Genomic DNA, 12592 nt, shown 5'->3' with positions numbered 1-12592 from the left:
TTGCACAGACACCCATCTCCCTCCAGAACAGCCTGAATGTCCCTCAGGCCACGCTGAGGAGCTCAGGGGACTGAAATCTGCCTCTGGGTGTTGATAACACTGCACAGGGAGCCCACACACCTGCAGGACCCTGGCTGAGGGCACAAAGCCAAGCAGGGTCCTGGCCCAGCAAGGCTGACAGGCTCTCCAGATTTCCCACCCACCAGTCCTGTTGTGTATTTTTTTCTGGGAGCCATGGCAGTGTGTTTGAGCACCTGCTGCTCTGTTTTCCTTTGGGCATCATCCCAGAACAGCCACCTCATCCCCACGGATGAAACCACACCGGAAAATGACTCACTCCAAATCCACTCCATCCCAGCCTTCCAGAGTCTAGAAAAACCAAAAAAAACATCTGCCAATGAAAGCCCAGTGGCTTCAAACTCCAGCAAATCACAGCTTCATTTCCCAAGCTGCCAAGTGGGGACTGCAGAGGCAATAAAATCTGCATGTGCCTCAGCCTGAGGAGGCTCTCTGTGCTCCGTGGGCACAGGGAGGAGGTGCAGGGCAGAGGGGGGTGTGCAGAGGCAGTGTGCAGGGGGCTGGGCAGGGCCAGGGGGGCAGCACTCACGTTGAGCTGCAGGTCGTCTGCCCACTGGCCCACCAGGCGGTAGCCGGGCGCGCTGCTGTTGCTGCTGTGGAACTGGAAGATGTCGTAGCGCCCCGGGGCGTCCCCGTTCCTGTTGAACATCACTGGGGTGCCAGCGCTGCCTGGGGAAGCAAACAGGACAAAATCCAGCCACCCTGCACCAAACCTCTGCCCAGTCTTTAGCGTGGGACACGTGCCAGGCCAGGGCCATCCAAGGAGGACACTTGGGGACACTGCCACCACCCAGCCCCCTCCCACTGATCCCTCTGCCTGAAAACAAACCCAGCAAGCCCAGCTGAGCCTTACCTCACCCTCTCTCAGTGCCAGAAATGTCAGAAGGCTTTTTCCTCCTGCCCTGCAGCCTCCCTCCCATCTCCCTGTCCCCAGGGAGTTCTCCAGTGAAAACCTCCTGTGAATGCAGCCTCTAAATGCTGCTTCCCCCCTCCAGAGAATGTTCCATCTGCTTCAGACACGCTGCTGACAGAAGCCAGCCCAGGTCTGGTGAGTCTTGACTAGCATCCAGAAATAGCTTCCTCCTCCTCCTCCACAATCTGCTGCTCTCGTCATCACCGTGGGCTGGGGAGGAGGGAAGGGAGAGGCTGGGGAACAGCAATCCCTGGGGAGAACATTCCCTGGGAAAACAATCCCTGGGAACAGCAATCCCTGGGGAGAACATTCCCTGGGAAAACAATCCCTGGGAACAGCAATCCCTGGGGAGAACATTCCCTGGGAACAGCAATCCCTGGGAACAGCAATCCCTGGGGAGAACATTCCCTGGGAAAACAATCCCTGGGAACAGCAATCCCTGGGGAGAACATTCCCTGGGAAAACAATCCCTGGGAACAGCAATCCCTGGGGAGAACATTCACTGGGAACAGCAATCCCTGGGAACAGCAATCCCTGGGGAGAACATTCCCTGGGAAAACAATCCCTGGGAACAGCAATCCCTGGGGAGAACATTCCCTGGGAACAGCAATCCCTGGGAACAGCAATCCCTGGGGAGAACATTCCCTGGGAAAACAATCCCTGGGAACAGCAATCCCTGGGGAGAACATTCCCTGGGAACAGCAATCCCTGGGAACAGCAATCCCTTATCTGGGAACAACAATCCCTGGGAACAGCAGTTCCTGGGAAGAATATTCCCTGGGAACAGAAATCCCTTATTCCCTGTGCATTCCCTTATCCAGCTCTGGGCACTCCCAGGGAGTGTCTCAAGCAGAACCAGAGCAGACCCTGCATTATTGGATTTCCCAGGCACTGAAATGACACACACAGGGGAGTGCAGGGCAGGAGAAGCCCCATCCCCATCTCCATCCCCAGCCCCAGCCCCAGCCTGGAGCTGCCCTGGGCTCAGGTGAGCTCTCAGCAGCACACCTGCAGCTCAATCAGGGTGGGAACCTTCCCAAGAGGAGAGCCCAGAGCAGTGCCTCATCTCCTCAGAGCTCCAGGAAAACCTTCCAGGGTGACATTTATTCCCAGACATATTAAAATCGGTTTGGGTAGGGCAGAGTAATATTGTGTCAAGATTGAAGATTATGACAATCCTCCAGCATATCTATATTCAAAGCTTCCTCCTCCTGTGTAACTTTTTTTCCCTAAAGCAATGAAAAATCTCTCCTGTTGTAGCACTGAACTTTAAGATTATCGTTTTCTTCATGATTCCCATTCTTCATTGAATTCCAGGGAGTGAAAAAAAGATTTGAAGGAGTGAATTAGCATAGTCTCCATTCTAGCCCTGGTAAATTGTTTCCTGTCTCTACAATCTCCTCTCTACAATCCTCTGAGATCAGTTACAAATTCAGTTCAAAGGCTGCTACAGAAAATCTCCCACTGAAATCTCTCCTTGCTGCTTCCTTGAGAGCACCAGGCAGATATTTAATTGTCATTACAGATTCATGCAGCCAGAATACATTTGAGTGGAAACACTTGGAGTCAATCAGAAGCAATGGCTGTAATTCCTTGGCTCCTCAGGAAAGGCAGCAAAGTGCTAAATGGGATCTGGCTAATCACGACTCTAAGCACTGCTTAGCCGAGTTAGGCTCAGCTTTGTCAGAGCTGGAAGGAAAGGGACACCTGGGACAGCAGGAGCTCAGGTGAGGCTCCCAAAATGCTACAGGCACATCTGAGGAGGGCACAGAGGAAGGGCCAGGGCTGGCAGGAGGCAGGTGGAGGATGGACAGAAGGACACCACTGTCACAGCCACCCCAAAGCCAGTGCTGGGACAGAGCTCCTAGAGCCACCTCCACGGGAGCAGCAGCCCAGATCCCCCAGCACAGCACTGCAGGTGAGCCAGGCTGGCTCCAGCAGGGCAGCCTGGGGTGGGCACTGCACAGACCCACAGGCACAGCCCCAGCTCTGCACACAGAGCAAACTGCAGCCCCAGCAGAGCTGGAATGGCCCAGCCAGGCTGGAACAGCCCTGTGCATGGAGCAGCTGGGAGAGGGGATGGGCAGGGGGGCACAGGGCAGGCAGGGTGGCCCTGGGCTGGCTTTGGAGCTCAGGAACTGGGCTCCAGCCAAGGCTCTGCTCAGCAGGGCCAGCCCTCCTCAACCCCTGCTCAACCCGGGTGAGGCTCTGCAGCCCTTCCTGTGCCACCTGGCTCAGGCTCTGCCTGCCCTGCTTCCCATCACTGCAGCCTCAGCTCAGGCTGCTTTCATGGAATAATGGAATTAATAAAAAGTGATGTATGGAAACCTCACCAGAGAGGAAACGCATTTCAGAAATAACCCTTGATCTTCCACTCATTACAACATGTCCTTATTTCACTAGGTTTTGATCATTTGGGATTCAGTTTCTTCCTAGTGAGGTTTCCCAGGTTTTGCTGAGCCCAAAGCACTTCAGAGTCCCTGTCAGTCTCCAGGCTGCAGCTTCTTGCTCGTGCAGAGCTGTGACAATTTAATTCAGTTCCCAGCAAAGGAGCTGCCTTCTCCCCACACAGACACAGGGCACTTGGCACCTGCAGGAAGCCCTCAGACCCAGACACAGCCTGACTGAATTTGCAGGGTCTCTTAATCACTGCAAGATGAGGAATGAATTATGAAGAGGAGAGCAGAGTTCCACAGGTGCCACCAGCCCAGGTGTTTGTCACTCAGGGCACCCAAGGGGCCCTGAACAGCATCTTCAGCTTTTCACTGGCAAAAACACAACTGCTCTTCAAAACTCACAATTTCACTGCGTGAGCACTTGAGGTTTAAAGTTTTTAATATTTTGGGCCTTTTGTTCTCTGGGCAACAGCAATTGCAAAATGCACACTGAGCTCCTCACCCAGATCCAGCCTCTCTTCAGCACAGCCTCAGTGATGGAGCACCTGTGCAAGGAGGGCAAGGCCCCAAAGCAGGGCAGGGTGGCCCCAGCCCATGGCACAGTGGCCCCCCAGCCCATGGCAGGACCAGCAGGGTGGCCTCAGGAGGAGAGCTGCTCCACACCAGGAGGATCCCAAGCTCTGGGGCTCAGGACCCTGGAGCACAGCAGGAGAACAGGTGATGGATGCTCCTCCCCTCACACAGAGCACACAGCTCCTGGTGCCACCCCAGGAACAGGACAAATCCCCTGGAACACGGGGAACAGGGATCTGACCACAGCACACTGACCACAGCTCCGTGATGGGGGTCAGCAGGGGATGGAGGGGTCAGCAGGGGATGGAGGGGTCAGCAGGGGACAGGGAGGGGTCAGCAGGGGACTGAGGAAGGTCCATAGATGACCGAGGGGTATCAGTGGGTGACAAGGGCTGTCAGTAAGTGACTGAGGGGGTCAGTAAGTGACTGAGGGGGTTCAGTAGGTGACAAGGAAGGTCCGTAGGTGACAATGGGTGTCAGTAAGTGACAGAGAGGGGTCAGTATGGGATGAGAGAAGCCAGTAGGTGACAAGAGGGGAGTTAGTAGGTGGCCATGGGGGGTCAACAGATAACAGGGGATGTCAGCAGGTAACAGGGGGTGTCAGTAGATAACAGAGGGTAGCAGCAGGTGACAGAGGGGGGTCAGTAAGTGACTGAGGGGGGTCAGCAGGTAACAGGGGGTCCCAGCAGGTGTCAGTCTGTCAGTAAGTCACAGAGAGCTCCAAGCAGGTGCCAGTCTGTCAGTAGGTCTCAGAGGGGTCCCAATGAGTGCCAGTCTGTCAGTAGGTCTCAGAGGGGTCCCAGTGGGTGTCAGTCTGTCAGTAGGTCTCAGAGGGTCCCAGTGGGTGCCAGGCTGTCAGTAGGTCTCAGAGGGGTCCCAGTGGGTGCCAGTCTGTCAGTAGGTCTCAGAGGGTCCCAGCAGGTGCCAGGCTGTCAGTAGGTCTCAGAGGGTCCCAATGAGTGCCAGGCTGTCAGTAGGTCTCAGAGGGGTCCCAGTGGGTGTCAGTCTGTCAGTAGGTCTCAGAGGGTCCCAGCAGGTGCCAGGTTGTCAGTAGGTCTCAGAGGGGTCCCAATGAGTGCCAGTCTGTCAGTAGGTCTCAGAGGGTCCCAGCGGGTGCCAGGCTGTCAGTAGGTCTCAGAGGGGTCCCAATGAGTGTCAGTCTGTCAGTAGGTCTCAGAGGGGTCCCAATGAGTGTCAGTCTGTCAGTAGGTCTCAGAGGGGTCCCAGTGGGTGTCAGGCTGTCAGTAGGTCTCAGAGGGGTCCCAGTGGGTGTCAGGCTGTCAGTAGGTCTCAGAGGGTCCCAGCAGGTGCCAGGTTGTCAGTAGGTCTCAGAGGGGTCCCAGTGGGTGTCAGGCTGTCAGTAGGTCTCAGAGGGGTCCCAGTGGGTGTCAGGCTGTCAGTAGGTCTCAGAGGGTCCCAATGAGTGCCAGTCTGTCAGTAGGTCTCAGAGGGTCCCAGCAGGTGCCAGGCTGTCAGTAGGTCTCAGAGGGGTCCCAGTGGGTGTCAGTCTGTCAGTAGGTCTCAGAGGGTCCCAGCAGGTGCCAGGCTGTCAGTAGGTCTCAGAGGGGTCCCAGTGGGTGTCAGTCTGTCAGTAGGTCTCAGAGGGGTCCCAATGAGTGTCAGTCTGTCAGTAGGTCTCAGAGGGTCCCAGCAGGTGCCCAGCCCCCAGCTCACCGTTGAAGCTGACGCTGCGGATGTACTTGAGCAGCCTCTTGCCCCCCGCCTGCTCCATCTCGGGGCACAGCCCGGCGCTGTCGGCGCACAGCTCGCGGCTCATGCGGTGCAGGGCGTGCGCCATGGCGTACACGGCGTCGATCACAAACTGCACCTTGCCCTCCTGCTCGTAGGGAGAGTCCTTCCCGATGCGCTCCTGCCCTGCGGGGACACGGCAATCGGCACCTGCACAGCAGCTGCCCCTGCTGGGGACACAGCCAGCGCCGGGAGAACGCAAACGGCGCCAGGGGTGCCGCTGACTGCTGAATGGCAAAGGCATTTGCCTTTGCGAACAAACTGCAGGCTTGCTGAGAAATGGATATTGGAAGATCAACGGGGAAAAAAGCATGAATTCTATAAGAATGAAAAATTAAATTATGCATTAGAGGGGAGTCTCGGGTATCAGGTGTTTGGGCAGTCTGTGCCTCTCAAGTACCTCAGCCCATGGGGATAGAGGGAGGGAAAAGCAACCAGGAAATTGGGATAAAAGGAGGCTGCACCTCCAAAAATCTGAGAGACCTCAGGGAATGCCCCATGGCCTCTCCCTTTATTACAATAAAGCAAAGAGGACTCCTCTGCCTCCTTTTTGGACATAAACCTCTGGTGTTTGTGGATTCATTTTCCTGGCACGGGACACTCGGGGACAGCGGGGACACCAAACAGCAGCCGAGCCCCTGGCAGGAAGATCCTACCTTCAATCAGAACAATAAAACACTCTGAGCTGTTCTAATGGTAATTAAAATATAACCAAAGCTCTGCCATCGCTGCCAGAATCATCGACTCCTGTTGTGAGTTACTCTCCACAGAAATAGAGAATCCAGAGAATCTCCCAGAATCCAGAGAAACGAATCCTGATGACAGCACGATCCCACCCCATCCCCATCCCCATCCCGTGCGCCCCAAAGCCCGGCTGATAACGGGAGCGCATTTCAGGGAACGCACAGCGGGGTTTAAACCCTGTTCGTTCCATTCTGCTGCAAATCCCCGGCTCTAATTGAAAGTCAGAGCCAGATCAAGGGAAGGAGTCACTTCAGAGAACTGAGGAACGCGCCGACAATTAACGGGCAATTAACGGGCAATTAACGGGCAATTAACGGCACCTCGGGAAGCCCCTGCCACTGTCACCCCCCCGCCCCCAGAGCCTCAAGGTCCTGCAGGACCCCACGATTGCCTTTGAAGTGCTGGCAGGAGGGAACTCAAGGAGCCCCGAAGTGAATCCATCCATGCAAAGTTCCCGAACTGGGAACCAGAACGCGGGATTAAACCACAGGCAGAAGAACTCGAGATTTTCAGAGCCTGGAACGAGGCACTGCAGGCTGAGAATCAGGAATCTGATTTATTCTTTTTCCCCAAAACTGTCCATTAACTCCCTGGCAGTGCCCAAGGCCAGGTTGGACATTGGGCTTGGAGCAGCCTGGGACAATGGGAAGTGTCCCTGCCGTGGCAGGGGTGGCACTGGATGAGCTTTAATGTCCCTTTCCAACCCAACCATTCCATGATTCCATGATAATCGAGGCACCCTCTACCAAAACCCCTCAGTTTTAAATCTCAGCTCCTCTGGAAGCACCAAAATCCTGCAAAGAACTGAGCAGAAAAAGTGAGTTTCCAGCTGGTGAAGTTCCAGGCAGGATCCTTTTCATTATTCACTCCCTCTCATTGATTACAGAACTTATCAGGATTTCAAGCCCTGACAAGGAAAATGCTTTTAAGTGGTTTCAGCTCTGTAACCAAATGAGCAATGCAGCAGGAATGGATGCCAGGGGAGGGGATCTGGGATTGAAATGCTGCACACAAACTGCACTGATAAGCCACAGCAAGTTCCAGAAGCAAGGCTGGGCACACACAGCAGGAGGAAAACCTTCAGCAGTGAAGAGATCTGTGAGAGGAACCCGAGCAAAACACACCTGAAAAAACCTCAGAGCAACGTAACACTGGCCAAACACAAAAATAACTGTTTTTAAATCTTAGTAGAATTTCCAAGAACAAGGATCCTTCCCTGTGCTGAAGCAGCCCCTCAGCTGAACATCAAGAACTGTGCACAGAAAATCCAGATGTGGAGACAACTGCTCACCACTAACATGCCTGAATTTGTACAGTTGGGAGTGGGCTGTCCTTCACCAAACACAGGCTGAGTTACCTCCTGAAAATATTCCATTGCAATTAGGAGTTTAACCCAAATCTGAAGCAGCAAAGAACCGGCAGAGCAAATGTTATTATTTATATGGGCCACATATTCTTCAGACTTCAAAAAAACCAGCAAATATCCAAATTAATAGGCCTGGCTGAACAGAGTTCCCTCCAGTTTGAGAACTGCTCCATTCCTGCTCCTCTTTGGGAACTGCTCCATTCCTGTTTGTCCTTGGGAACTGCTCCATTCCTGTTTGTCTTTGGGAACTGCTCCATTTCTGTTTGTCTTTGGGAACTGCTCCATTTCTGTTTGTCTTTGGGAATTGCTCCATTCCTGTTTGTCTTTGGGAACTGCTCCATTCCTGCTCCTCTTTGGGAACTGCTCCATTCCTGCTCCTCTTTGGGAACTGCTCCATTCCTGCTCCTCTTTGGGAACTGCTCCATTCCTGCTCCTTTGGGAACTGCACCATTTCTGGAGAACTGTAGCATTCCTGTTCCTCCTTGAGAGCTGTACCATTTCTGTTTGTCTTTAAGAAGAAGTTGCTTTGATGTTGTTTTTTTTAATGTGGAGGCCTGCAGGAGCCACACAGCAGCACGATTTGCTCCAGCAGTGAAGCAGCTGACACCTGGGACACTTGAGCACAAAGTGATTTCAGGAGAACACACTTGTGTCCCACAGGCTTGCAGTGAGTACCTTGGGATGTCAGGGGAAGGATGAAACACAAAAGCAGATTATTGACACGAGCATTTTTTGCTTCCAAAGGATCCATTTGAAGGTGATGACAAATAGTTTAACCCCCCCTTCCTACTCGAGGCTCGAGTGCTCATCATCCTGATTCCTGAGAGATGGAGCAGCTTCAGGCACATCCTCACAGGAGAGCAACACTGCCACAAAGGCAGGCAGAAAAGCTCCAAGCCCAGAGTGCTGAGAACAGAGAGAATCCACTTGTTCCATCTCCTCCAGATGACAGGAGTGAGATGCAGGATGGAGAGCTCTGGTCCCACTCTCCATCTCCACGCAGGCGGCGTCAGTGCGTCCCGGCACGGCGAGCAGCAGACGTGCCCTGCTCCTGCAGCTGATCCCCCTGCACTCATTGTTATCACCACACAACAGAGGGGACGTGCTAGGATCAATAAATAGTATCTCTAGGACCGTTTTTATGGTGTATAATTCACACAGACAGACATCAAAATCCCACCGCGCCGGGGCTGGGCGAGATGAGTTCAGACGCTGCTTCAGCTCCTGAAGAATTAAACACATTTTCAAAGGGTCTGGCACAATGGTGCTGCTGAGAACCTGGTGATAGTCATCATTAACATGAGATTTAATTTAAAGATTGTGGAATGCTCAGGGTATCAAACAGGCAGCTCTGTTTTGCACGAGGTGGAACTCGGCAGCCGGGGAAGCGCTGGCAGGAAAACATCCACTGTTCATGCAGGTCAGCAGCATCCCAGAGCCCTGCCTGGGCACAGGACTGCCCCAGCCCCACAGATCCACCCTCCACAGACACCTCCCTCAGCCAGGGCTCTGCAACCTCCTCCTGGGTGCTCCCTCCCAGCCCAGAGCTGCACTCAGCAGCTGAGAGCTCCGAATGTGGAAGGGCTGAGAACCAGGGCCTGAGAGCCACCCGCAGTGTGCCAGGGTAATTAGTGTAATGTGGGGGAGCAGAGGGTGACAGTGGGGCCTCTGGGCAGTGAAATCCCTGACAAAGCCCTGCAGGACCCAGTAGAGCCCTGCCAGAGCCCCCAGCCAGCAGATCCCATCAGACACTAAAGCCTTTATCCAACACACCCACCAATCCCCACGGAGCTGCCTGGGCAGAGCAGAGCAGCTGTGACATCTCTGCTGCTCACCACACAAAGCACTGAGCACTGGGTAATGCTCCAAGCCAAACTGCCTCCCCACCCCTCTGGAGCAGGATCTGTACCCAGGAGTGCTGAGCTGCTCCCTGGCCCCCAAACTCCCTCCCCACTCCTCTGCAAGGGAGTTTTCATCACTTTTCCATCAAAGTAAAACAAATCCTTCCATGAACCCATTTCCTCTGATCACAACTTGAGGCAATTATCCAATGTAACACATTTCAATTGGGAAATCTAAAGGGGGTGATGGGACATCAGGTGACAGCACTGGCCATGGCCTCAGTGACACAGAGGAACATTCCACCCAACGCTTCTCCAGGGTGCCCTAACCATGGAACCATGGAATCCCAGATGGTTTGGGTTGGAAGGGACCTTGTGGATCATCCAGTGCCACCCCTGCCATGACAGGGACACTTTCACTGTCCCAGGTGCTGCAGCCCCAGTGTCCAGCCTGGCCTTGGGCACTGCCAGGGATCCCCAGCCACAGGGGAAGCCAGGGGAAGAATTCCTTCCTCAATTTCTCCATCCTCCATCCAAAACAAACACCCTCCATGACCCCAGTGAAACCACCCTGCTTCCCACTGCCCCAGCAGAGAAGGATGAGCTACCTGTGCACTTGCGGTCCGTGTCCTCCTTCTTGGAGCCAGTGATGGTCAGCTTGCAGTTGAAGTTCTCCTCCCAGTACTCTGCAAACCACACGTTCCTCCTGTTGTTCTCCAGGGTGCGGGAGGTGAAGTAGGTGTCAAAGCCTGCAGGAGGACAGGGCACAGCTGGGTCCTGCTGGGTGCAGCTCTGCCCTCGTGCCCCTCTGTGCCCATGGGAGGTCAGCATGGGGACAGACAGCATCCCTGCTCCCTCATCAGCTGCATCCTGCAGGAAAATGGCCCTTAAAACTGGCCTAGACAAATGTAAAACAGACCAATAGAGAAAAAAGTTGTAAGGAAAAAGGATGGGTTAGAGATGTACCAATTGGGAGTGGAAATACAAGATGTGGTGCAGCTGACACTGGGCTGAGCTCAAGACACTCACTAATTTTGTTATTGGCCTGCCCAGACTTCCAGAGGAGGCACCTCCATCTCACAGGGTGTTACCAGCACCCCTGTGCATCCAAATCCCCCCGAACCAGCACCCACATCCTGTTACTGTCCCACTGCACTCCTGGCTTTCTCTGAAAAACGAGGTTTGCATGAGCACAAATAAAGGAGTTTGTGTCTGTGTGCTCTCACACAAAGCCTGCTGTCACGCCTAGTGTTGTTTTTCCCTGCAGCTGCAGCAGCTGTGCCCATCCCTGCTCAGCAGGAGCAGAGCCTGCAGGGCACAGCCAAGTGCTGCTGGCACAGAGCAAGGCAGTGCTGGCACCTGTGCCACTAGCAGGTGATGCTGCTCCAGCCCTGGCACGGGCTCCTGGCACCCCAGACCCTGCTGCCCTCCCAGCTTTCCAGCTGTGTCTCCCTGTCCCTCTCCAGGCTGGGGCTGTGCTGCTCTCCCAGGAGTGTCAGCCCCAGGGTGGGGACACTCACCTGGCTGGGCTCACCTGCCTGTGGCTGCACCAGAGCCCTGCTGCTCAGGGAACCTCCCACAGCTGAACCCAGCTCAAGCCCAGCCACAAAAAGAGTGTTTTCTTTCACTAAGAAAGTTGTGGAGGAATCCAAACTGCCCAAATCCTAAACCTGGATGAAGCAGAGTAATGGTGAAGGAGAATGCTGGCAGTACCCAGAGAAGCTCTGAGGTGAATTATCTGCCATCCACAAGGGCAAACCCACTGGGGATGGGAACCTCAGAGGATGTTCATTCTCCCCCTCCTGTTCCCCAGCTGTTCTGGCACTGCACAGGAGCAAGGATGGAGCAATGAGCTCTCACAGCCCAGAGCACCCAGATGCTGCACCATCACACAGCTCTGCAGACACATTCCATGGACAGGGGAACGTTCTGGAACTGCAGCCAAGGATCTCCCTCCTGCCATGGGTGGGTAAAGCCACACAGGGTGGAGCAGAGTCTGAGGAAAACCATCTGGCACGATGAAATCAGCACAATCCCTCCACCAGGGATAAAAATAGGCAGCACAAACCCAGCTGTTTTAAAATTGGAAAGGAGACTGGGAATGGGGTCAATCCCTCTGCTCTGTGTGCCACTGACCCAGCTCTAACCTGTGTTTTCCCAGGCTGAGCCTGCTGCTCTTGACACATCCCACGTCATCTCCAAAAACCAGCCAGGAACATCAGCACTGAGCCTTCCAGGAACAAGCTGAAAGCCAATTAAAATTTCACCTGCAGCCTCACCAGCATTAATCACCTGATTTATTAAAATCAGAAGCAGATCCCTCCTACAACAAGGGCAGCAGGAAGGTGCTAAACTCAGAGACCCAGCCCCAGTGAGGACTGCAAAAACCTGCAAGAAAACCTCCAGAGTGGCTGGGAGAAACCCTCAGTGCTGACTGCAGCTTTACTGAGTGCCTGGCTGCACTCTGTGAGTTAAACTCGAGTTTTACTGGCTGCAGCTTTACTGAGTTCCTTACTCTGTAAGCTCCACACGAGTTTCCAGCCCTCTACTGCAGCCTGAAATGAAACCTTCCCAGAATAAAATGGATCAAACTGCAGGAAAAGAGAGATCCTGGGGTGCCAGAGACCCCCATCTCTCCCTGCTCTGTTCAACCTGAGGCAGGGACTTCAGCTGGCCTCCCACAGACTGAGTAAATAATTGGTTAAAACTCCTGGGACACCTGCTGTAGCTAACTAATAACAAATTAGTGGTTTAGGAACATTTCTGGGCAGTCTCTAGAAGGGCCAGCACTATTTCTCTACCCAAACCCTTCTGTGATTCTATGATAATCATTTATAGGATTAAATTTCCTAAGGAAAACATTCTTGTGGATGGGTCAGGAGAATGTTCAGAAAACAATCAGGTTGTAGGGGCACAGAACCTGAACTTTTTG

General features: G+C 53.9%; 1 protein-coding gene across 3 annotated transcripts in view; it reads right to left on the bottom strand.

Annotated features, from left to right (window-relative positions):
* GRM7 (glutamate metabotropic receptor 7) overlaps window positions 1-12592 on the bottom strand; it is a 163473-nt gene that overhangs the window by 46398 nt on the left and 104483 nt on the right. For 2 of the 3 annotated variants that reach the window (XR_013775717.1, XM_079316959.1), the window contains exons 5-7: window positions 10269-10409; window positions 5635-5835; window positions 608-747 (exon numbers count right to left, since the gene is read on the bottom strand). Coding sequence is in view for 2 of the 3 variants with exons in the window: in XM_079316959.1 (XP_079173085.1) it covers window positions 608-747; window positions 5635-5835; window positions 10269-10409 (482 nt within the window). In the remaining variant the exon portion in view is untranslated. Of the gene's footprint in view, window positions 1-607; window positions 748-5634; window positions 5836-10268; window positions 10410-12592 lie in introns of those variants that run through there. The other variant, XM_079316960.1, reaches the window with a different exon arrangement.

Source organism: Erithacus rubecula, assembly GCF_903797595.1.
Source record: "Erithacus rubecula genome assembly, chromosome: 13".
Taxonomy (NCBI): domain Eukaryota; kingdom Metazoa; phylum Chordata; class Aves; order Passeriformes; family Muscicapidae; genus Erithacus; species Erithacus rubecula.
Note: the sequence above shows the minus strand (reverse complement) of the source record. Positions and strands in the feature narration are given on the sequence as shown.